Source organism: Taeniopygia guttata, chromosome 8, assembly GCF_048771995.1.
Source record: "Taeniopygia guttata chromosome 8, bTaeGut7.mat, whole genome shotgun sequence".
NCBI classification, from domain to species: Eukaryota; Metazoa; Chordata; class Aves; order Passeriformes; family Estrildidae; genus Taeniopygia; species Taeniopygia guttata.
In genome coordinates this window covers 8,516,989-8,542,478 of record NC_133033.1, presented here as the reverse complement: position 1 = coordinate 8,542,478, position 25,490 = coordinate 8,516,989, and the positions used below count along the sequence as shown (strand labels likewise).

At 48.9% G+C, this 25,490-nt stretch overlaps 1 protein-coding gene across 1 annotated transcript; it reads right to left on the bottom strand.

Annotated features, from left to right (window-relative positions):
• Window positions 1-15,263: 15,263 nt before the first annotated feature.
• On the bottom strand, window positions 15,264-25,195 carry TMEM275 (transmembrane protein 275). Its single transcript, XM_032749857.3, has 2 exons — window positions 24,610-25,195; window positions 15,264-20,811 (listed from the first exon to the last, which is right to left on the bottom strand). The coding sequence occupies exon 2, from the start codon at window positions 20,719-20,721 to the stop codon at window positions 20,173-20,175; it is 549 nt and encodes a 182-aa protein (XP_032605748.1). The 5' UTR covers window positions 20,722-20,811; window positions 24,610-25,195; the 3' UTR covers window positions 15,264-20,172.
• Between the last annotated feature and the right edge of the window lie 295 nt (window positions 25,196-25,490).

Below are 25,490 nucleotides of genomic sequence, written 5' to 3'. Positions count from 1 at the left end.
AATCTCCTTGAGGAGTGGGAGGGATTCTAATGGGGCCGGGATTCTCTGACCTTAGTGAGCAGCACAACCACACCCCGAGCAAACATGGTACAGATGGGGATGGCCGGGGTTTACCCGGGCTGAGAGATGCAGCAGCTGTGGCACCTGCCCCAGCTCTCAGCTCACCAGGTTGCAGGGTACCCACAACCTCATGTCGGAATCTGTGGGTATTGATGATTCCGAGATTGTAGAAAGTCTCTGTCTTTCTGCCCCACTGCCAAAGAAGAAGCCATAATTCGTCTGTGCTGTTTTCAAGGTTGTTTATTCTGTTTATCTCTAACATGTTCTGCTGCCCTGCCGCAGGTCTGTCCTGCAGGGCAGCGTGTGGGGCTCTGTCCTCAGTGGGATGGTACAAACATTAAATACCAGAAACTACCTGTGCTGGATTTACAATAACGTGCCAATATCTGTCACCTACGTTGAACAGAGTGTCCCCAGCCTAAACCAACAGAAAAATGCCAACACTACAGTGAAACATGGAGGACATGAAGAAGGAGAAAAAGGACAAGACACACCCAATTCCTCCATCTTGTCCCCTCTGAACTCCTAATCTAGAAATCTAAAATTTTGCTTTTGCACCCGTGTCACACTTAATTATTAGTTATATCAAACACTCAAAGCTTGTAATTCATCCTGTAAGATTGAAAACTCTTTTCCATGAACAGAGATCACAGACAGTGTCTCTGGGGGCTCTGTACAGGGGGGTTCCTGACCCCTGCCAGGGTCCCAGACCTGCCAGGGCAGCCAGAGGGAAGCCCTGGATTCCCACAACCTCAGAGCCGGCAAATCCCACTGCAGGCGGGGAGATGCCGGGAATTGCTCATGGCAGCGCAGCGAGCTCCATCTGCTGCCCAAATCCGTGCGAGCAGCAGCAGAGCCGCAGTTCTGCCCGCATCCCCCCCAAAGCAGAACCCCGATGTCTGCAGAGCAGGACCCGCAGCATCCCCAAAACTCAATTGCCAGGCCTGACCATCTTCACTGGGAGCCCTCTGCCAGCCCCTGCTGACCCCAGCACCATCCCCGGGCACATGGGGGTACAGGGGCTCACAAGCTGGTTGGGGGGGGTCACAGCATATTGGGGTCACACGGCATGTTGGGGTCACAGAACATTGGGGTCACAGTGTGTCTGTCCACCCACAGCCAAGTGAAATACCTACCCTGTCTTCTCGTTGCTGCTGCCAGCCATAATTAGGGTGAATTGGGCAAATTGCCTGTCTTTTGAGTGATTCTTGCAGGCAGATCACAAGGGTCTGTGTAGCTATGTGGGTCCCTGGCTTTGGCTGAAGGATTGCTATAATCCCTATAAATTCATTAGCATTTATCAGCTCCCTGTTTGTGGCTGCACTGCTCTGTCTCCCCCTTTCTTGCCCTTCTCCTTCCAGGGAGCAAAAATTTAGTGCTGCATTAAAGCTGGAGAGCTCCCAGGCGATGAGCTGGGGAGGGAGGATAATTCTATTACTTGTCAGAGTGGTTGAGGGGGAAGTTGTGTGCAATAACCACGGCTCAGAGCACAGACTCCAGAAGTCCAAGCTTGTGAGATGGCACAGGGGGAAAAATGGGAATAAAAAAGAGCAGATGGATGCTGTGGTGCCCAGGGCTGGGGTTTCCTCAGTGGATGTACATGGCAGGGACAGAGCAGGGAGCTGCCTTCATTTAAGGGTTGAACTTGATTATTCTGCTGAGTCCCTTCCAACTCAGAGTAATCTGTGATTCTGGGATGCTGTTAACAGATCCAGCAGGAAGTTAACATTTTTGGAGGAGAAAATTAGATCAGATGAGACTTTTCAGCCAGATGAGACTTCTGGTATTGATAGGAAGAAGGGGTCAGCTATGGCAGTGGAGGCAGGACCCTCTTCATGGCAGCGGGGTGGGCTAAGACCAGCTGGAAGTGACTGTAAGGCCATGGGCCAGCTCCTCTGAGCTCAGGCTGGGCTGGGTTAGTGTGTCTGTCCCAGTTACTCCGTCAGCAGCCACCCACATTTTGCTGCAAAGTTCAAAAGACAACTGGTACATCTGCTTATCCTGGCTAATGCTGGTGACCAGAACCCATTCCCACTGGCCTTTACTTTTAGCTGTGCAAACAACCAGCAAATACCACTTCTGGACAGTGACTTTACTAGGAGACCAAAGACACCAGAGTGCTCTGGCCATCACTGGATCACCAGCTCGACCTGGCTGCTGCAATATCTGTGTTTCCCCCTGTATTGTGCTGTGCCAAAAATGCACACCCCGACCCAGCAGTGAGGGCTTGATAGGGAAACGTGAACTGAGCAGTCCTGCTCTTCTTTTTTCACTTGTGCTTCCTGCTAGTGACACCTGCCAGCCCCATCTGGTAGCACAGGCAGTGGGAGCATCTCCCTGTGCTCTCAGGAGGATTTGTGTTTCCTACACCTCTCCGTGCCCAGGATGCAGCACCAGGTCTTAGCCAAGCTTATATATTTCGTCTGAGGGTCCCTGTCCAGCCCCAGGATCTTTTCGACCTCAAAACTGTAGCAAAACTCTCTGACTGCTCTGCTCAGGGTGTCAGGGGGTTTGCTGATTTTTGACAAGTGTGGGGAAGGATTCCAGGGATGAGGATGGGATATGGGAAATAAATTACCTCCAGGGTTGTTCTGTGGGTCTAGAAAGTCCCTGACACCCCCAGATCTGCATTGCTGTGGGCTAAATTGCCTCCAGGACAATTCTTCCAGCAATGTTTGGCTCTCACCTTGATGCATGAGGTTTTTGAGGCATCAAACGCTTGGGCATCACCCATCACTCACCAGAGGCTGTTTGCTGAGCTGAGGACTCCCCTGGCTGATGGCAGCTCCCCACTGTGCTGTGCCCAGCTGCTGGGGCCACCCTGCAGGGCCACAGCCTCCCAGTGCTGTGTCCCAGGATATTTCTGACCTGGCCCATGCAAAATTTGAGAGCTGAAGCGCCAGTTCAGGATCTCTTCTGGTGTTTGCAAATTGTCAGGTCAGAGGCTTTGGTCCAGAAGCTCTGCCATGCTCAGGCAGGTGGGCAGCAGCAGGATGAGATCTGGGCATCTACCTCCAGCAATTGCTGCTGAAAGGCTGAGGGGATTTATTTCCCAAGGACTCCTCTTGCAGCCTTGGCTATAAATTTCCTTCCATTTATTCGTTAAAGGCTCTGCTCCTGTGCTGTGTTTAGGCTGTCAGCGGTTGCCTTGGACATTTAGGTCAATCACAGATATTATTTCTGTCTCTGGAGCAGGCAGCTCTCATCCTGGGCCTTCAGCTTTGTGCCTTGCCTATAAATAATGCACCATTCATTCTCAGGGCAGTGAGAAGAGGCAGGGACGAGCTGGAAGTGCTGCTTTCATGGGGAGAGGTTCTCATTTTGATTTGCTCAACCCCACAAAGAATTATCAAGGCCCCTATTAAGAATCTCTATTGCTTTAAGAGGAAGCCTGGTGAGAATGAGAGGTATAAAAAGAGGCGTTAGAGTTGTGGTGTAAGGCAATTTGTATTTGCAGCTCATCATTCACAGGCTGAACAAAAGTCTGCGTGGTGGAGACTGGGAACAACTGGTGAATGAGGGCAGGAAAAGGCAGAGGCTGAGGGGTGCAGAAACGCCTGTGTTTGCTGCTTTATCACACAGCTGGTGTTCCAGGAGGGAATGAGCCCCCAGAAGCAGGAATCTCACCAACCCAAAGGCTTCGGGACCATGGCTCAGGTCAGTCAATATCCCTGTTGCTGACAAATACCAGTTCCCAGACCCAATGTGACAACAGGCTACTGAGTCTTTTCCTCTGCAGGGGCGTATATTGACACTAAGAATCCAAACCAAATTGCTTTGAAATCGAAGTCCTAAAAAGAGGGGTGTCTTCTGGTGGATGCCAGGTTGCTCAGCTCAGAGGATTTTGGGTAACAACTACAATAAATAGTTGTTAATTTGTGTAGTCACCATTCTGCAGACATTTCTGCTCTCATGGGCTCTGGATGAAGAGCTATGCATTGGTAAGTGGAAGAAAATGTACATAGAAGGGACCCAGTTTTTCAAATTATTCTGGTTACAAAAAAATTTCAAGCATTGTCTAGGAAAGGGAAATGACAAAACTAATTGCAAAACTCCTAAACAACACATCAGGCAGGTGTTCTTTACTGTAAATTATTCCTGCCCCAAGGCAGCAATGATTATAAGCTCTAGATCTTTATTTAATCTCTTACTTCCTTAAGAGTGCATACATGTTGTTTTGTCATTTATTGGAGTCATTTTGCAAAATGGATCCTGGGTGTTTCCACAAAGGGTTTGCATTGCTCATGATTGACTGAGAGGATTCCCTTCCAGATGCTCACGTATCTCCCTGCTCAATATGTCAGAGCTGAGCACTTTTTATTTCCTTGCTAGCTCTGACAAACAGGGATCAGATGAGCACCACTTTATTTGAGGGCTGAGACAAGGGCAGGGGCCAGAGAGAAGGAATTTCTCTGGGTTTGCCTGGGTCTATCTCTTCTCAGTAATATTTTTTACACTCCCACTCTGTAATATTTGTTTTGTACATTTAAATAATATCCCAGGCACCTGGTGATTATTGTATTACTGCACTGCAATGATCAAAACAACTGACAACCCTCTGCCTTTAGATTTCCAACCACAACAGCGAAGTTTGGGCCAGATTTTGACAGGAGGATCCCAAGAAGCTGCTGAGGGGGAGGATTGTGAAGTATCTGCTGTGCCTGAAGCCAGGTGGAGCAGTCCTGCTGCCACCCTGCATCTCCTGCACCCTGAGCTTTGCCCTTGGCCCACTGCATGGTCTGGTCTGCCACGCTGCTCAGCAGGGATTAATTTCCCCATCCTGCTCAGAAAGGCATATATTCCTTGTTAGCTGCAGTTCCTACTCATCAATGATAAATCCACCAGTGAAAGCCCCAGCTCTTTCTGCCTGGTTTGTGTGTCCCCCCTAATTAGTCCATATTTAACCATTACAGTTGATAAAAGGCAGGGACATGTTGCAGCCATCCTTGAAATCATCTTTTGTCCAGATGGCCCACAAAGTACATTACAAACCTCATTAACAGATTGCAGCAATTAATTAACTGATATGAGAATCACTTTGCTCACCACCCAAGGCAGCTGCCTCCAGGAGGGAGCACAGCCAGGGAAGGACTCACAAAACTCATCCCCAGCTAAAGGCCAGGGAAGGGATCAGGGTCAGCAATGGTTAGCAACACCAGACTTTGCCACTGCTTTCCCCAAATTTTAACTATTTTTTAAATTTATTATTTCAAAATCTGATTTTTAGGAGAACTGACAGCGATTTTCCTGAAAGATTTACCCATGTCTGTCCCAAACTGAGAGCCATGTGGCTTGAAATGGAACTGCCTTTCAAACCTTGCCAACAACAGGCAGCAGTTCCCTCATGGCCTTCGATGTATCTTTAGCTGGATGAAGTTGCATCTTTATTTTTTTTTTACTCCAAAATAAGCAGACTGTAAAACATTTTTTTTCTCAGCCTAAAACTCAGTACCTATTGATAACTCTGTAATGAATTTGTACTCCAGGCTATTCACTGCCTTGCAGATGTTTAGCCATAGGATTCCAGTGCAGAAGGAGATCAATAGATGTTGAGATTAAATTATCCCACTGTTTCAAACCCAAATAATCACTGCTTGAGCTTGTTTGGTTTGGGTCCAGGACAAAAGTCAATTCTTTCCCTGTGGACATTTCTATAAAATACAATTGACATAAGAAATGATGAGATTATGGAAAACTAGATTGAGCCATAAATATTCATCTCTGCAGTGGATCTGAGAACAATAAGTTAACTTTCTTTAATGCCCAGCTCTCAGGGTGCTTAACTAACTCTTTATTCTTGGCAATCCTCAGATGTTTAACAATCCAGAGCCCCTAATCCATAACTTGGGAGGGAAAAATTAAGATTTGGTTAGAATAAATCCCTGGCTGATGGAGTTAGAGGAGCTTCACTGTGGCATTTGCAATCAGCTAAAAAGAACAGAAAAGGATGGAGAAGATTGTCTCTGCCTGTAGGTATCTGTAGCTACTTCAGATAAGCTCTCCTACCATTTTTTTTTTTCATGCTTTTAAGTTACTGCTTCCTAGGACAAGCATTCCTTACAAACATTTGCCAGCAATTTCCACCTCCTCTCCCTCACCTGAGCCCTTCCCGGCTCTTTTCAGCCCAAGGAGCCAGAACAGCCCCTCCTGCTGCTTGAGCATCTGTGCTCAGGGACAGGAGAAGCCTGTCCTGGCCAGCTGCAGTCACAGGAAGGTGGGGTACCCATTGATCCTCTGGGAGTGCCTGGTTTGCCCAGCAGTCCTTGACATCCTTCCTGGCTGGAATGGGAATTTTGCTGTGTGGTGGGTGCTGGGAGCAGCCCAGCAGCTGGGGAGCAGCCCTGCCAATGTCAGGGTGTTTGCGTGCCTGGATTTTCACCTGAGCAGGGCAAATGTCACTCGGGGGATCTGCTGCTCAGGGAGGGTCCTGCAGCACATCCCCAGCAGGTCTGGGACTCTGATCCCTCCTTCCCCTGAGGTGCTGCTCCTCCTTCCTGCCTTTCTGCCTCATCCTGCCCCTCCCAGGGATAAAGTGGCACATTGCAGGGGGGTCTCCCTGCTGAACTCTCCCTTGGTTTCCCCAGCACCTTTTTCCTTCGTTTCTTGCTGGCAAAGAGCTTGGTTGTTGTTATAGCAACCTCAGTGCGGTTAAGTCTCTGGAGACAAGCTTTATAGGGAGAGACAATATATTTTATTAGACTGCCTGATAAAGCTAAAAGAGGAATATAAAAGAGAAAGGGAAAAAAAGAAAAAGACGGGAAGAGCAGCTCCCTGGTTCACAAGCTCATTGCAGGCCCCCAGAGCTGTGGGCAGAGGGGAACAATGCAGGTACAGAGGAGAAGGAGGTGACACTTGGGGACTTGTGGGCATCAGAGAAGGGTCAGACATGGCACAGGCTTGGCCAGGCTGACAGGACAGCAGTCCAACAGCCCAGGAGTTCCAAGGATGCTAAATTTGGTTTTATCTGGTGGGAAGAAGTGACTCAGTGGGAAAAGAGACTCATAATCAATGTTGTCTCTTCCTGCCAAGTGCCAGCACTGTGCTGGTTTGCCTTCACTGCCCCAGTGCCTTCACAGCATCTCTCAGGCACTGGTTACTGCACTTGCTGCTGCAAGAACCACTGCATCCAGGGCCAAAATTACTCCAGTCCCCCTGATGCTCTGTGCATCTGATTTTAACCTCTGCTGAAGCTGCTCAGAGCAGACCTTGGCAGCACCCAGCCTAAATGTTCCTCTTGGGTACACCCCCCACCTGATGCATCAAAGGCAGCAGAAAACACTTGTGGTCTAATCCCCAGCCCCAACCCCAGTTCCAGCCCCTTGGCTGTGCCTGCTGGTTCTCAGCTCTTCTTCCAGTGCCTCTCCAGCAGCATCCAGTCCCTCCTTGCTCAGATCCCACCTGGCCTGCTCTGCTCCTCAGGATCTGATCTCTGGCATCCATCAAAACCAAGGCACTGCTTTAAGGTGCCCCATCCCTCAAGCAGACAGCTCCTGATATTGGTACCTCCTCATCAATCAGTCTGAAGAAAACCCACTTTCCATACAGCTGGTGCTCACCCGAATGGGATTTATTTCATGAGCTGACTGCTGGGGAGTCACTCATTCAGACTGTCAGTTTTCAGTTAAATTCATGCCTTGATGATAATTTTATGTAAACACTGAACTCAGGGCAAAAAGCTTTGCAGGCAGTGATGTAAGAGCTCTTGTCTTGCTGTCTCTTGTTTCCAAACTTCAGCATTGCTCAGTGGGTAAGTTACCTTTCATTTTGCATATTCTGTTCTGTTTAATGAGGCCCTTGTAGCCTCCTGAGCAGAAAAGCAGATCAGGCAATAACTCATAGCCTGTCTGCTGAAGCAAACACGAGCACTTAAAAGAAATGTAAATTAATTCAGCATTAAACAGGTGGCTCTGGGGAAGGATGGCTTTGCAAGTGGCCCAACAGAATGATGTAGGATGGAGTCAGCTCCCCAGGGGCAAAACCAGAAAGAGAAGCGAGATCTGTGATCTGTGGTGGCTGGTTTCTTTTTTGTAAGAAGAGGGGAAATTGCACAACTTTAGCTAAGGTAGTGCAAGGCTTCCTGTATTTTAATAGCTGCAGGAAATTCTGCTTTGACATTTTTTGTGACCACAGATGCTCAGGGATGACACCATCATTTGAGGTGACGCTGGGTGTTTCTGGGTGCAATTTGGCCTAAGATGGTAGGGATTGGACTCAGGCAAAAGGGGGGGGGGCAGAATCCAGACTGAGACCAGCACAGAGCTGTGCAGACAAAAGCACACAGAAAATGGGGGAAGCAGCAGCTTCACTGCTCCCTCCATGAGCACCATTAGCAGAGCATTAAAAAAACACAACAGGGAGAATCCATTCACCTTTCCAACACCTCTTGTGTGCCCACTGCAGTCTTGGCTGATGAGGAGAAAACCCTCCCCAGCTCACAAACTGTCCCCAGGGTAAGACCTCAAGGTCAGAAGGGGCAGGACCTGCTGGAGTGAATCCAGAGGAGGCCATGAAGATGCTCAGAGGGCTGGAGCCCCTCTGTTGGGAAGACAGACTGAGAGGTGGGGTGGTGTAGCCTGGAGAAGGGAAGGCTCTGGGGAGACCTCATTGCAGCCTTCCAGTATTTGTAGACAGCTTACAAAATAGAGCAAGAGAGACCTTTTACGTGGGCAGATAATGATGGGAAAAGATTGCTTGGTACTGGTTGCACTGGCCGTGTTTGCCCAGAGTTGTGGCTGCCACATCCCTGAAAATGCTCAAGACCAGGTTGGATTGGGCTTTGAGCAACCTGGTGTAGGGGAAAATGTCCCTGCTCATAGATGGTGTTGAATCTGGATGATCCTTGAAATTTCTTGGCACCATAAACACCATTGCAGGTTGGAAGAGACAAACAGGCTTGTCTCAGGAGATGCAAGAGTTACAGGCTCAGCCTTTGGCAGACACTGAAGTGCTGTTTGAGGACTTTCGCCTTAGGCACAGAAAGGGATTGACATGGAAAGGTGATGACTGTATCCTAGATGGGGAAGTTGCATTCTTCCAGCATTGCATTTCCTTGTCCTGAGTGCTGCAGCACACAGGCTGCACGGTGCTATCCTGTACTGCTGCTGCCTAATTGGATCAAACTGGCTCTGATTGCATTTAGGGAGCTGATAAATGGCCTATCTGAAAGCCACTGGTGCGTTACAGCCAAAGTGTCTCTTGCTGTAGGGAGTTAATTAGAGCCAAGGCTATAAAGCTCTTTTTACTGCTGTGGAACTTGGCTTTTGGGGGCAGCTGGAGGCATCATCTGCATGGAAACAATCTGAGGAGCCCACACAGGCTTGCTTTCATTTAGAAGCAGAGTTATCACAGCAGTCCCAATAATCCGTGAAGCTGAAATGCGAAACCTTGCTCAGAGCTTGTCTGGCACTCATCACCAAAGCAGGTTTCATTAGAATATGTTGACTCCCTGACTATTATATATTTGCGAGAGTCCTTGGTTTCCACTGCATTTTTTTCTGCAAGAGTATCATTGGTGTAGAATATTGGACACAGAGGGGAAAGGCAAGGTTAGAAGATTATGAAGAAACTGTGAGAGTCAAATGAACTTGTATTTTTGTGGCTCACTCAAATGAAAAACAAAAAAGCCATTTCAACCCTTCAGTCCATCCTTTTGGTGGATCCCCTTTCCCCAAGGCTCCCTCAGCTGTGACAGTACGAGACAGCATCAGAGATTTGTGGATGTGAACTGGAATCACCATGAGCCCACCTCAAAAGCAAAGTCAGAGGCTGAGCTGCTGCAGCGCAGGGGCAGACAGACACCAGCCCTGGGCTGCAAGGGGCAAGAAGGCTCTTAGGTGCTCCCTGGGTGCCAGGGGATGTGCAGGAGCCCTGTTGTAGAATGCACAGCATCCCCAAGGCCATGGAGAAGATTGTCCAGCCTTAGTCACGTGCTGTCTGCTGTGGCAAGCACAATTCTCTTCCTCTCAGGATTTTTCATAGAGGCGCACAGAGAGAAATGAAAGAGAAAACAATTTCTATTTCTGCTCCTTGTTTTTCCTATGTGGAATGTGTTTGGAGAATTGTTTATCTGCAGTGAGTGCTTGATTGGATCATGGTGAGGCTTGTTTGAGCCTGATGGCCAATCCAACCCACCTGGGGCTGGACTCTCCAGAGAGGGTCATGAGATGTGTTAGAGTTAAAGATAGAGTCAGAGAAAGTAGTATGTAGTTTTAGTATCTTCCTTTTATATAGTATATTAATGTATTTTGGCATAGTTATAATAAAGAAATAATTCAGCCTTCTGAATTTACTCAGACATCGTCATTTCTTCCCATTGGGTTCACCTGCATTTACAATAGTCTGCCACAGCTCTGCTCCCATGGGACACACGAGCAGGTCACCTCATCCTGCGGCCATGGGGATGGACTCAGTCCCTCAGGAAGCTGCCTGTGGCTTGACACAGACAAGTTTCTATCCCATCACCCTGCTTCACACACCACAAAAGAAGACAGATCACTGCTGTTCTCACTCTAGACAGCTCATCACCTCCTCTGAGTGACTCTTCACTTTTATTCACACAGATCCATGCTCATGAAATGCAAACCAAGTGCCTTGGGTCCTCCCCTGCCCAGACCCATGACACATCTGCGGGGTCTGTAATTGCTGCTCATCTCAGCAGATAGCATCTTCCTACCTTCAGAAATGTGTTTTATCGTTCCTGCTCTCCAAGCTGAAACAAAACCTTTTCTCCAGAACCCGGAAATATAACAGAATTGAAAGTTTTACACAAACCCAGCCCCCCAGGCTAGACTGGCACTGTTGATGTGAACTTTGGCTCTGCCATTTTCCTGCAGGTACTGAGCCTTGGGCAGAGGAGGGGCAGATGGCTGGGAAGGAGTTCATGCACTTCTGTCCCCCAAGCTACAAGTCTGCCTGGAAGGGCGGCCGTGTGCCTGCAGCAGAAAGCACATCTAGGAAAAGGGGAAGTCTGCTGGGTGAGTCACAAGATGCACTAACTCTAAGCAGTGTTTTCTCCTCTGCCACCAAATCCTTATGTGACCTTAGTCACATCACTTCACCTCCTGGCACATCCAGTTCCCCACCTCCAAAATATCCCTTTTGCCTGTTTATTTCCACTCAGACTCACAAGTTTTGCTGGAACAGCTTCCTGCCATGCTTTGCACCTACAGATGTCAACACCTCTGAGTCTCTACTTCAGTCTGAGCACTGATGGAGCAAAACCCAGAGTGCCTGTCTTTCAAATGTCCTTAAACATGTGAGGATCAAGATGTATACCCTTACTCCTATTTATTCCCTCCACCTGCTGCTACCTTTTTCCATGTGGGGAATAATGAGGCAAAATATTTCATATGGAATGGGCTCTCTCCTTTTCTCTCCTCAGCACTTAGCACCTGCTCATTAATGAACGTGCACCCTGCACATCGACTGGGGCTGTTGCTGAATTGAACTTCGAATGCCTTTTCAGTGCCATAGCCTAGTTAATAATTACTTCTATGACTCACTCAACTCCATGCTGCTGGAGCACCATTAGGAGAATTGACAGCAAAATAACAGAAACATTAAACCTAATGATTTTTTGAGTGTTAAAGCGTTCCCAGTGTCACCAAAGAAGAGCCTTTCCCTTTAGCAGTTGTCCCTCCCGGGGAGGGGGGGATGTTTTCTTCCCATCCCTGGCATCACAGAGGAACACCAGCTGGCTGCTCCTTTGAGTTTTGGCAGTAGGAGTGTGGGGTGCCCACGTGTGCCACGTGTGCACAAGCAGAGATCAGCCCCATCAGAAAAGAATCACAGAATCTATTGGGCTGGAAGGGACAGTAAACATCATCCAGTTCCAACCCTGCTGCCCTGGGCATGGATGCCACCCACTAGGCTGGGTTGCTCAGGATTCCATCCAGCCTGGCCTCAAGCACTTCCATGGATGGGGCATCCACAACTTCCCTGAGCAACCTGTTCCTATTCCTCATCACCTTCTGAGTAAGGAATTTCTTCTTAGCATCTAAGTATCTCCTCTTTTAGTTTTAAAAGAACTTTTAAAACCACTTCCACCCTGTTCTATCACTATCTGCCTGTGTAAAAAGTTGCTCTGACAACTTTGTTCCCATCAGCAGACTCTGATGATCACTTTAAGTGTGGTCTGGCATCCCTCCACTGCCCCTGCATCCTGGAATGCCCCTCCACCAGCCACGCCCTGCCAGAAGCCCACAGGCTCACTGTTAACTTGCCTAAATCCCCAGGGAAAACACAGTCCTGGGTTTTCCTCCCTGTTTCACATGGCCAGAGGTTACCCACAGCCTTGCCCTGTGGGCATTAGCACAAAGCTTTTTGAATGCAGCAACAAACCTGAGAGGTTTAATAAGAGACTTTGGTTCAGAAGGAGTTTTTATTCCCCAAATCAAAATTGTTTCTGTGAAGTAGGCATTTTCTTTTCTTTTAATAAGAAAATTCAATTTATCTTCCTTTTTTGTTAGCCAGTTTCTCCTCTTTGCCTTCATTGCCACAAATTCCCTAATCTCGTTATTTTTGCATGTTGGAAAAGCGTAATCATCCGAGCCATGAAATCGAAGACAACAGCATCACTTCCAGGGAGGTGACTTAAGTCAGAGGAATTAATTCTCCCAGCAGACAGCCCTTATTTAGAACAAATGTGATTTTCAGAACTGAAGCTATGTATTTAATGAGGCTCTATGAAAACATATGTAGCCCAGAGCTGCTGAGAAATTCAGCCCTGTGCCGGAGAAATGCAGCAAGTCAGGAAAACAACATCCAACAGGATCATTCACTCAGTTCATCCCTCAGTTCCCTGCAGAGAAAACCCATCTCTGTGTTTCTGACCCTCAGAGATTGCTGCCCTGAACAAGGGGAATCAATGTGCATTTATTGGGTGCCTGAATCTGGCCCACCCAAGGGGAGTATTTTGAGGTTTAATCAGGAAAAGAGATGGTGTTTCCTCCCTCTCATTCAAAGGAAGCCAGCACACATGAGCAGGTAGAGCTCCACACAACACAGGATTAAGACATGGAAGTCCTTGCCCTGGGATGTTACAGATGTTGAGAGCTGTGGCTTTATTCTTTCCCTGGAAAAAACTGAGCTCCCCCTTTTCAGCTCTGTGCCCCAATTTCCTTTCTTGCATGCTGTCTCTCTCTTTTCCCAGAGCAGGAACTGCCCTACTGGCACCCACACAGTAAAACACCAGGGGCATGGAGGGGGCTGCTGGACATCTAGATGGTATCAGACCACATTCAGAGAGATTTCTAGAGATTTGTGGCTATGAAAATCCATTTTTCCAGCAAGGACACAACAAAAGTTTTGGGGCAGGTTGGTATTTTCAGACAAAGGATAAGAAAGCAAAGCCATTTGTAGACCACCATGAGGAATGAAGCTGGAAGGGAAACCTCAGGGAGCTTTCTGTGCTCTGCTGCCTGGGCTTAGCTCTCTGGAGCAAACAGCTCTGCCACTCCCAGGTGCAGCTGTAGCTGCCAGATAAAGGTTATTTTTCTCCAGTGAACTCCGTGGCCCTGTGAAAGGCTCCCAGAAAACAAAGCTGGCTACTGATTTTCACCAGCAGCTTTGGGGTTCAGGCAGCAGTGATGTGCCCACCCCTGAGTGAGCTGCAGAAGCCAGACCCCCTGGGTTTGCCAGCAGCACATCCTCCCACATGTTAAATCTGCCTCCAAATGGAGACTGCAGAGACCTGGAGACAGCAAAGGGGATAAAGCTCCAGCTGCTTGCCATGGGGGAAGGAGGATCAGCTCCTAATGACAGCACCATGTTTGCCTGGCTCAGCTGGAGATGAAAAGATATCTATAGATCATACTGATTTCTCATGCTGAGGTAACAACAGAGAGGGATTTGTCTCCAAAAGAAGCATCTTTTCTGCCTACATACCAGCAGAAGAAATCATTTTTCTGTCTGACTTTATAACTTCATCAAATATCCATCTGGCACCAGGCCAGAGCACTATGTATGAAGTTGTATTCGCTGCCACAGCAGATGGATGTGAGAAACTCCAGTGAAGATTTCAGCAGGAGAAACCTACTGAGATGGTTTGGGGAGGGTACACAGATCTTCGGAGGCATGGCTCATTAAAAGCACTGTTGCAGAGAAATCTGGCTTTTTGGATTTGATTGAAAACAGGGGGTCTGATAAGGAGCTGTAGTCCCAAAGCTGCCTTTGAAGTTTGGTCCTTATGTGGAGACAGAGTTCAGCGAGATCTTTTTTTAGGGGTGCCTGGAGGATTGAGTAACAGAGCAACACTCAAGTGTTTGGGTCGGAAATTTCATCTGGAACCTGGGAAGTTTATTTCCTGGCAAAAGCATCATGAGAACCAGTGTATTCTCAGGACAGGCCAATTTGAAGAAATCAAAATTTCCAGATGACTTTGGGCTCCCTGGAAAAGCTCCTGGGAACTCTGTGTGTGAATGCCTTGAAAAACATCATCTGTCCTCCCAGGCCTGGAGGAGGTCTGTGCTCTGAGGATTCCACGCCAGGTCAGTGTGTGCAGGTCCTGCAGAGACAGGCTGAGGGTGATGATGAGTAGCAGGATTGTGCTGGTGGAAACAGCGAAATCTCCTCTGCCCAGGCTTTGTAAAAGAGATGGAACAGAGCCATGGGAAGGAGCCTGTGTGGAGCAGTCCTGGCTGACCAGCTCTGGTGGCCCAGCTGCCTTCTGCAGCCTGGGGGGTTCACTGTGGTCACCTCCTTGCTGGAGCTCTCTGGGTCAGCACTGGGGGCAGCTGGGACTGCAGAAACCTCCAGAGTGGCCACCACTGCATGGGGTCAATCTCCAAGGTCTTCAAATTAATTTTGAAATTAAAGAAGTCAAGCTCCTGGCTTCCTCAGGAAGTGTGTGAGAGCAAACTGTGCGAGGCAGCAGCAGGGAGCTGCTTCACATCCTTGAGGCATTCAGAGGGCTGTGCTGCTGGAGAGGATGGACATCTGCTGTGGCTTCACATCACCCTGGGGACATGTGGCAGGGCCACCCCAAACTAGGAGCTCCTTGGAGCCATAAGTCTGAAATCCAGGAGTTTTAAACAAATTCTCAAACCTCTCCTAGAGCATGTTGTGGTGGGGGTGCTGGCGGTGTCTGAGGGTCTCTCCCATGGCTGCTGAAAGCTCAGCTGGGCCGACAACATCTGACAGTTGGAGAAAAACAGCCTTTCAACATTTAAATTGAGCACATTTGCCATGGACTCAATGGAGACTAATGACATAAAAGCTCATTTTATTTTTTTTTAACAGAGAGACTCTGCAAATGGAAATTTCACATTTTCATGGATGTTTTTGCTGTTTCAGGGACTTCTTTTCCCCTCTTCCTTTCCTTATCCAAGGAAAATGTCCGTTTTCTTGCACAAGACAGATCTGGAAGGTTTGTACTTCGCTGTGGACTTGGGAGTCTTGCAAAAGAATGGCTGTTCAGGAGCATTCATGGAGCTCCTGAGCCAAAATCAGAGGAATAAGGCAGAGAGAAGTAAGGGCTCCTGGGCAAAGGGAAGCATTTTACAGGAGGGAAGGATGGAAGGAATCAGTCAGCTCAGCCCATTGAAAGAAAAGCTCCAGGAGATCTGCAGCAAACCTAAAATGTTTCAGGGATAAACATTTCCAGGAGGTTAAAAGCCATTGTTGATACAAGGATAAAAGGAAATAATCCAGCCACAGATAAATTTGGGCTGGAAATTAGAAAAAGCTAGGTACATTTCATAGAATGTTTCTGGTTTATTCTTCCAGATGGAAAGAGAAGCTCGGGTTAGTGCAGAGCAGCTGCTGTAGCAGGAATTCCTGTAGCAGGAATGCTACAGGCTGCAAGTCCAGGAGGATGGCAGCGGATGCTCAGCAAACTCTCTGCTGTGCTTTTTGCTCTGGCCTCACTTTTTAAAAAGGAAAAACCTTTCCAGGGAGCTTCAAAAAAATCCTTTCTGAAGGAAAAAGGTTTTCATTTTACACACATTGTCAGTGGAGCCTTCTTAGCCAGCTAATTTCTCAGGTCTTTAACCAGCCAGGCTGCCTGGAATGGGGAGATTTCCTCTCATCTCAAATCACTTGGCTGCACACGGGAGAGAAGCCCTTTGACGAGGTGAATTTGCAAGGCTCTCAAATCCTCTTTATTCTCACTGTGCCATCCCTCCTTGACTCATCTCCAGGAGACCATGTTGGGCTAAGCCCAGAATGAGCACGGAAAGGTGATGGCACCAACCCTGGACACACACAGGCTCACACAGATACAGCTCCCTCCCCTGCACCATAAATTAAATATCATCTCTACCCAGGGCTGGGGAGGATCAGCTGAAATAATCCAGTCCAGCCCTCTCTGATTCAGAGACACTGAATCAGAACAGTCCACAGTCCTCACCCACCCCAGCCCACAGCTCTGCTCCTCCTGTGTCCCTGAGATCCCAGAGGCCCCAGTTCACATCTGGCCTGTTCAGATACCCAACTCGGGGTTAAACACACACCTGCAGCCAAAAATGGCTGGATTTGGTTATTCCTGTGTTAGTCACAGCAATGGTAGTGGGAGTCTGCAGTGGGACTAGTGTTAGGCAACCAGGACTCCAAGGAAAAGTGGCATTTGAGAGGCAATGTGAATTCTTAGGGACACTTCTTCCTTGCAGCTGCTTGCACTGTCTGGGAAATCAAGCAGGAGAGTGAAGAGAACGAGGCAAAATGAACACAGACAGGATTGAGGCACACACAGTCTGGGGATAAAGGAGAAGGTGGTTGTTAGAATGAAAAAGCAGGCAGGCCAAATGCTTTCTGAGTGTCATTATTTTAATGTGTCTCTCTTTTCCAAATTCCACATTGCACACACAGAAATAGCAATTTTTTAAAAAAGACTCACACCAGAAATGCTGACTGGGAGAACTAGGAACTCTCCTTATCTCCCACTACACAAGGAGGCACAAGATTCACAGCAACATCAGGCACAGCTGATCATGGGGGTGAGCAGACAGACAGACGTGGAAATTACAAAAGACAGAAGAAAGCAAGAGCAGGAAGGCAGCTGATGTTCATCATGGCCACCTTGCTGGGCCATGCAACCCACCACACCAGGGCATCAGCATCTCACTCTGATCCTACACCTCTGCCTGCCCAGACACCTACACCTCTGCTGTTGTCATCTCTTGGTCAGACATTGTATTATCCACCTCTGGTAGCATTTCACAGGGCAGCTGTGGTAAGGAGTGATTCCAGGATACTCTCCAGTCCTGGCTTTCAAGGCTTCCGTGAACAAAGAAAGGAATTGTGTGGTTATCACTTGATTTTACTAATTGGCTCTGAGTGCTCAAAGAAAACTCTTGCAGGAACCATATTCACATGGAAAATGTCTCTAAAAGACTTCCAAGCTGTTGTATGCTAGTGAGGCCATCAAGCTGGGAATCAAACCTACACCAGCAAGCTGTTCTGCTTAATTGCTACAGCACTCACGGGCAGGCAAAAATCGAGGGAGCTTTTTTCTCAGCACAGCAGCTCCTGCATTCCAAAGGGCAGGCAGTGCTGGGGGCAGAGCTCCCCGAGGAAATGAGCACTCAGGGAGATCACACAGGGATCAGGCCGTGCAGACCCATCCACCTCAGAGCAACTTCTTCATCCATGTGTGCCAATACCAGCCCTGCCCTTGGCAATGCTCATCCTTACAGCAGCTTTCCGAGGGGCTGGGAGCAGGTGCTTGCCTCTCACAGCACAAATCAATGCCTTGCCCAGGACCTGGAGGCTGTACCAAAGACTTGAACCTGCATCTACCCAGCCCTACACAAACACCCTTCTCCCAAACCTGCCTCTTCTCCTCCTAGTCAGTACAGACCCGCCCTGCTAAAATCAAGATGTAATTCATTGGTGGAGAAGGAGCTGTGGGAGTCAGCGAACTGCTGGAGGACTCGAGGACTCACATTACAACTCTGTGGTTAACCTTTTGTCAAGGAATTACTTCCATTCAACCTCATCCTCCCCAGCTTCCCAGGGGCTCCCCAGAGCAACCAGGACACCTCCTGCATGGCCTCTGCAAGCACCATGGCCTTTCTCTGCAGCTCCCACATGGCCACATGTGGTCCGTGGCCCAGCACCCACATGGCTCTCACAGCCTGGCCACACAGAGGTACCTGCTGGCCAAGGGGAGCCTTGGCCATGCCACAGCACCTCTCTCTGCTCCAGCACTTCCCCTTCAGCTCTCCCACCTCTCTCTACGTGGAGTTCTGATGGATAAAACCTCAGCGCTGTGTTGTCTCAGCCGAGCAAGCAACTGGTGCTGCGCTAAATGGGAAGTGTTTCCTCCCTCTGGCTACAAGAGATGTGAAGTACTGTAAGAGAGAGATTATTGGAGGGAACATGACATGGAAAACACATCTCAGAAAACCCAAGTGATGGTGAGGGCATGGGCTGTTTGCTGACCCTTCTAACCTGGGAAGTTTGAGCCATCAAAGGGAGGTACTAGGATGCAGAATGAAAATAAGCCAAAGTGTGCAACTCTCTGTTGCAGGATCACAAATGATGAGAACTGAGAGACAGCCAAGGTGCAAATGGATTATTTCATGGGGAGAAATCCATTCAGGGCTGCTACACACAGGCACCATTTCCAGCTCAGGAAGCTCCTAAGCAATAGCACATTGGAAGCTGGGAAAGCACTTCTGGCAAGCAGCATCCTGGTTTCCCCCTGTCTTTATGTTCCTCTCCAGACCTTGCTCTCAGCCTTGTCATATATTGGATTCTGGGCTAGCTGGGCCACTGATGTGCTACGGTCCAGATGATTTCCTTGTCACTCAAAGTCCCAAAAACCTCATTTCAAATATAGAGTAACCATAAACAGAGGACCTGTGCAGCCATTCCTACTCAAAATCCACTCTCTTGTTGCTGCACATACAAGTCCTGCCTAGCAGTGCTTGTCCTTCCTCATACTGGTCCCAGATCCCACATGTGCACAGGAGTCAGAGCAAAGCCCTTCAGCACAGCACCGTGTTCCCAGCCAGAGTCACCCAGAGAAGAACACAAATCCTTTGCAGCATTATTCCATCAGATTTGGGTCTTTCTGAGGCAGAGGGGGTGTCTTTGCTTGGAACAGCTCTTGATACATTCTCTTCTGCAAACTCATCCCACTGCTTTGCAAGCCCATGAGCGCACTGAGCAGCCCATTTCCTGCAGCAAGGATCCACTCCTGGGCACTGGATCTCACAGTCACTTCAGGGAAGGTGGTGCAGTCACCATCTTCCAGCACAGCTATTCTGAAGTCCATACAGTCATCTACCCCCTGCCCCGAGGCGTGTCCCAGGCCAGCCTTCCACAAAAATAAGGGAAGAATGTTGCCTAGTACTCGATACATAATCACGGCCCAAAAATTAAATTTGCAGGCTCCTGTTAGTCTCTGGTTACCCCAGGAGCTTATCCCCAAGGATTCAGCCTGACTGATCTTCCAAGAAATACACTGTGAGGAGTAGCACAGCTGCAGCTCAAGCTCATTAACATGAGAGGAAAATACCAGTGCTGGTGGTGATCCTTGTGGTTCCTTCTCTTAGAATGGGCAGTAAAATCACTCGAAGGAGGGCAAGATGGGGCAGCAATTTTTGACATAGGAGAGATGGTTTCACACTGTTTTTCAGTAGCAAAGACATAGCTTTGTCCCTACTGCCAAAAAGTCTGGCACTAAAAATGCTGAAATCTTCTTGTGACTGAGTGGCAGCAAGCTGTAATTTACTGCATTCCTGCTTCTTTTATGTCCAAGAATTGCTTCACTTCTGAGAAGAAAGAGCTGTCATTTGTCAGTCCCATGTAGTCTCTCCTTCCAACTGTCACATTTCCACATTAGAGCAGACAAATTAATTCATTCCCCTCTTCCTATCTGCTCCCCAGAAATGGCAGCATATTTCCAGGAACAGAGATCATCTTTTCACAGCAGCATCATTACCAGTTTTCTTTTTAAAACTGTATAATGGGCATGTTTCAGCAAAAATCTGGATTTTTTTTTTTCTTTTTTTCCCTGCTGTTGCATGCATCTCCGTTAAAGTGGTTCAGAGAGACCTGGCTGTCTGCTGGCTTTTCACAAGCACCTTCCCCACACCTCTGACTGATGGCACATTTCCAGCCCACCCGCTGCAGCGTTTGGCTGGCTGCTGACAAAATCTTTGCCCGGGTTTAGGACGTGGCCAGGTCCCTGGGCAGGTTGAGCTGGATGGCCTCTCCCCCCGTGCTGTATTTGGCCACTGGCCCGTTGCCTTCCATGGTGAAGAGTTTGCAAGCCTTGGCGTTCTCGTGAACCGGCGTGGACTTCTTGGAGGAGATGGGGGAGTTTGTGGGGCTGAGCTGGACAGCGGTGGTGTCCTGCACCGTGTGCTCGCTGGTTTCAATTTCAAAGGCCGTGTTGCCAGGTTTGATCAGCCCAATGTTAGAACCTGGTTTGGATTTCCGGGCCCCGTGGGCTGGGGGCCTCCGGCTGCAGATGCAGCAGGCACCGAAGAACGTGAAGGCCACCACCAACAAGATGGGTCCGATGATGATGGGAGGGTTGTTCACAGGGAGGAAGGTCCCAAAGGCAAATGCTCCCACTAAGGTGATGTTGATCCCTGCTAGCATGATGCAGAGTCCACAGGCACAGCAGAGAGCAGGGGAGGGGAGGCCCTGGGGTCGGGTCTTTTTCTGAGTGGGTTTTTGGGTCAAAGAGGCACTGCTCTTTTCACTGAACATGCTGGGAAGAGTCTTGGAGGTCACCTCAGTCCTCACAGGGTGAATGCTGTGTTGAGAAGGCGGTTTCCAGTCTCTTGTTGCCTTGAAATCCTGGAGAGGAATGAAGAAGCAGCTGTGAGAGCAATTAACCAAAGCACCTTTCCCCCACCATTCCTGGAGACCAGCATCTCCCCTGGGCTTGCTGGTGCCAGCAGCTAAGCACAAATCCCAGCCTGCTTCCAAGGCTGAACTCTCCCTGACTGTGGGGGCCACATGTGGTCACTCTCTGTGCTCCATGTCCTTTGCTATCCGTGTGGATGATGCCCAAGTGAATCCGAGCGTGCCGTGGCCAGAGGCTGTGCCATAGTGGTCTCACAGGGTTGTCACCACCCACACACCACCTGCCCAAAAGAACAGAATCCAGCACTGCCCTGAACATCCCTCGCTGCAGTACCAGGGTGATGTGTTTTTGAATGGGTAATGGTCCACAATTGTGACAGAAAGGGGGACACTTTGCTCCTTGTCTCAGTTCTCCAGTAATTGAAATGAGACATCCAGATTGCCTTTCCAGCCAGTGGGGAATAAAAGGGCCCAGAAGATGACCCAGAACATCCCAAAAATGTCTATACTGGGAGGCTGAGCTGACTAGAGAGGCAACGCTGGGATCCCTCGAGCAGGTAACACTTGGATGCTGAGTGATACAAAAGCCATCCACAGAAGCTGAATGACACCCTGTCAGTCACACAAGTCTGTAATAAAATGGAGCAAATGTGGGTGTTTTGTCAGCTAGACCATGCTTTCTACCATGTATCCCACCATCTTTTGTGTGATCACAGGAGACCCCACAGAAGGGGACTGGGAATCTTGTTTGCCTTGGCAGCCATAAACCCAAATTCTATAAGGCTTGAGCATGAGCAGTATCAGCTCCAGGATGGAGGCTCATGGAAACTGAGATGCTGAAGTTGAAAAAGAGTCTGTGTGGGGATCTGTCTAGGACCCAAGGCAGTAACACAGCTCTAACTGGCAGTAGCAGCTTCTCCATGGAGGAGATTATTGGATGTGATGAGAGCTGGATTTGTGTTTGCCATACTTGCTGGGAAGTCAAATTGCCAGAAGCCAATTTGTCAGCAGTTTGCTGGTGATGTCTTTGATTTTACAGGCAGGAGAGCATTTCTCTTCCCAGCTGGATTGCAAACAATAGCAGGCTGTTCTTCCTTCCTCTCCTGCCTAGCTCCCTAGCTTTTTTCCTCCTCTCCTGTCAAATCCCTTTCAAAAGTATTGTCAGCAAAAAACTGATACCACTCAGTTTCTATGGCAAGAACCAAGAATCTCTGTTGTGTTATCAACACTATGTAGCCACTAAATTAAACAAAAAACAAAGCAAACAAAAACCAAACCTCCCAAAACCAAACAAAACCACAAAAAACCACAAAACAAACAAACAAAAAGCAAAAACAAATAATAAGCCATCACCCATCACACTGAAACACGCCAGTGGGATCAGCCGGGCATTTTCAACATGTTTCCTAGGTTATAAAATTTTATGGCAACTCCAGCTGAGGCAAAGCTCTCTGCTGCTCTGTCAGGTGTCATATCTCATTTCCTTGGCTTGGGTTTTTGTTTAGACCTGAATGTGTGCAGCAGTCAACTTTCAGCAGACTTCCTATTCAGTGAGACAGCTGGAGCTGACAGGGACAGGTGCATCACAGGATTAAATCCTTCCTCAGCTGGGGATGCCTGGCTGGGGAGAGGCCTCTCAGCAGGCAAAGATTTTTCAGGATACTGAGAGCGTGTGAGAGAGAAAGGGCATTTTCTCCATCATCCAGGCTAACACACATCCATGTTTACCTAGCAGTGTCCTTGTGTTCTGCCTGGGAACCCTGGCATGCTGATGGGGCTGGAGCCCTGATTCTGCTTCTTTCACCAGCCCTGGACCAGCAGCACGATAGCTTCTGGTTAAAGACAGGTTTTGGCACTGTTTGCAGACCAGCTCCTGCAGATGCCAGCCCAAACCTTTAGCACACAGAGGCTGCAGACAGCCCAGTGTGGCTCTTCTCCTTGGTTTGCCTCACATTCTCCCCAGGGAACTGTGGGGGGCTTCTCATTGTTAAAAAACAGCACAGATTCACTCCATCAGCTTTCTTCCTCCTGGCTTCTCAGTGCTCACCTGCTTCCAGTGTGAAGGAATTCTCCCTCCTGGAAGAGCCAGGCAGCTGGGCTCCAGAAGGACACTAAACATTCCAGCTGCTTCTGCTCTTAGGCAAGGCATCACCAGAGGTCTGGCTGCCCCTGAGATTTTTCAAGAGGAGCTTCAGCCTGTTGCCCATCCCATCCGTCAGTGGGCACCTGTAGCCACTCCAAAGAGACCCTGTGGTTTCTGGTTGCTTTCGGGGCTGCAGAGATATCACCCAGCATGGTCCCTCATAGCTCATTTCCTCTGCCTGGTAATTTTTGTTCATCATTACAGATCCCTGAGCACAGGGGCTTAAGCTTGTCACACCCTCTCTGCAGCTGCACTAGAAATGTTCTGGCCATGCTGTGTCCAAGGCAAAACTTCTTTCCCCTCATCTTTTCTTGCAGCACCTACATGGGGTAATGGACCTTTCCCAGCAGAAAACAATGGACTCGCTGGAGATTCCTGCCTGGAACCTCTCCCATCAGAAGATCGTGGAAGTCAAGCATGATTGCAGGGCCAGAACATGATCTGCACACACACCACAGGGTAACTAATAGCACATAGAAATGTTTGGACTGGGAACACACAGAAAGTAGATCAGTGGTTGCTTTTGTCTTGATCTCCATATGAAACATCAGGGATTATACAAGAGGCATTCCTGTTAGACCACCAGATGACATGGGGCTGAGAAAGCCAACAGAGCAGTGGAGGATAAAGCATAAAAGAAACCAAAGCCACAGAATGCCTTACACTATCCTCTACCTAACAGGGCCCCATGACAAAATAAAGTCCGTGTTTATCCTGACTGTCATGTACAACAGAAGCATCTTTGCTCTTCTGTCATCTCCTAAAGCACAGGCTGATGCTTCTCCATCCCCTTCTTAGCCACAAGGATGGGCTGATGTGGGTCAGCTCCCACTGCTGACCTGCCTGAAGATATCTGGCAGCTTTTACCTTTCACTACAGTGAAATCAATGGCTTAAAAAATTACCAACTTTTCAGCCAAATTATTCTGATCAAAATTACCAACTTCTGTTCCATCAGGAGTGGAAAAAGTTCTCTTCAGGCTCTTTGTTTCAAACAGGTTCTTTTCTTATCAGTTAGAGTGTAGGTTTCTTCTCCAAACAATATTTCATCTTGAAATGCACTACTGCAAGCACTGCTGTGCAAAAATAAAAGCTGCACGCTCAAGCTGGCATGATGGAAATCCAGAGGCTATAATGATTCCTTCCAGGGGAATAGCCATCCCTCCCTATACTCTCAGGGGCACAAAGACAGACTTTCATCCATTTCTCTGAGAGTTCCTAGAGCTTGAAGGGCATACTGACATATTCAGCCAGCATTTTAGGCACATTGTTTAAAGCCATAGCAGCAGCAGCAGCAGCAATAACAGCTAAGCACGCTTCCCTCTTAGTTGTAGTGGAGAGAAATTGAGCTGTCATCCTTCCACACCTCTCAGTGCAGCAGTACAACGAAAATATTTGACAGACCACAGATGAGTCCCCTTTCCAGAGGTGTGATGGCACAGAAAAATAATGACAGTGATCAGCAAACTGAAATTGCAGTCAGACAGCTACACCCACCCCACACACAGGCAGGCTCACAAACACACAGGCACGAAATATTTAGCTGCCAGGAGAAGCACGAGACTTTTTTTTTCCTGTGCAAACTGCTGGGAAACTCTCAGGCAGGGCCAGAGAGAGCCTCGGTGTCTGGAAGGGGAGGATACTTACCTGGGCTGGAGCCTGGAGCCAGGGAAGGCGATGGAGAGAGCGGCTGCCCTGGGTCTCACCTTCACCCTTCAGTCGGGGATGACAAAGCCACGGCCAGTCCCAGCAGAACCGGGGATGGAAGCCCAGCTGTGCTCTACGGGGAGAAGGATCTCACATCCCCCCTCCCCTCTCATCACCGAGCTGGGGAAACTTTGCAGGGGTGTCAGTCCTCGGCAGGGCTCCGCGGGCTCTGGGCGAGCTCCACCGCTTTCCCCCCACTTTCTTCCTCCCCTCAGAGGACGATGCTGCTCTCCTTAGGCAGATGTGTGCCCAGCCGCAGCATCCCTGCCCCGCCGCATCCTCTCCTGCCTCCTCCTCCTCCCGCCGAGCCCGCGGTGCTGCCCGGGAGGCTCAGCCCACCGCCCACCGCTGTCCGGCACCGCTCGTCCTCGCCCCGCTGCTTTTCCTTCTTCCTTTTCTACTTCAAGGCTGCAGCTCCCGCCCCCTTCAGCTGACAGAGGTGCCCGGAGCAGAACAGCCCATTTTTCCCCCAGGGAGAGGAAAATCCCCGGAGCGCATCTCAGCGAGGGTCAGCGCCGGGGCGGGGAGCGGAGACAGCGCCGGATGGGAAGGAACGGGATGAGGGCTCGCCCAGGCTGCAGCGAGGCACGGATCTCTCAAAGGTTTGAAAAGCACGTAACGAGTAATTAAAAAAAGAAATACAGCCGGTGTGCCGTGCCTTTGGATGGTGGGGGGATGCCGGAGGGATTCGTGCGGGGAGTCCGTGCTGGGCGGCCGGCGGTGAGAGGTGCAATGTCCGGAGTGTGGGGAGGTGCTAATCAATCAACCAATCAATAAATAAACAAATAAATATTGATGAATGAATGAATAAATAAATAAAT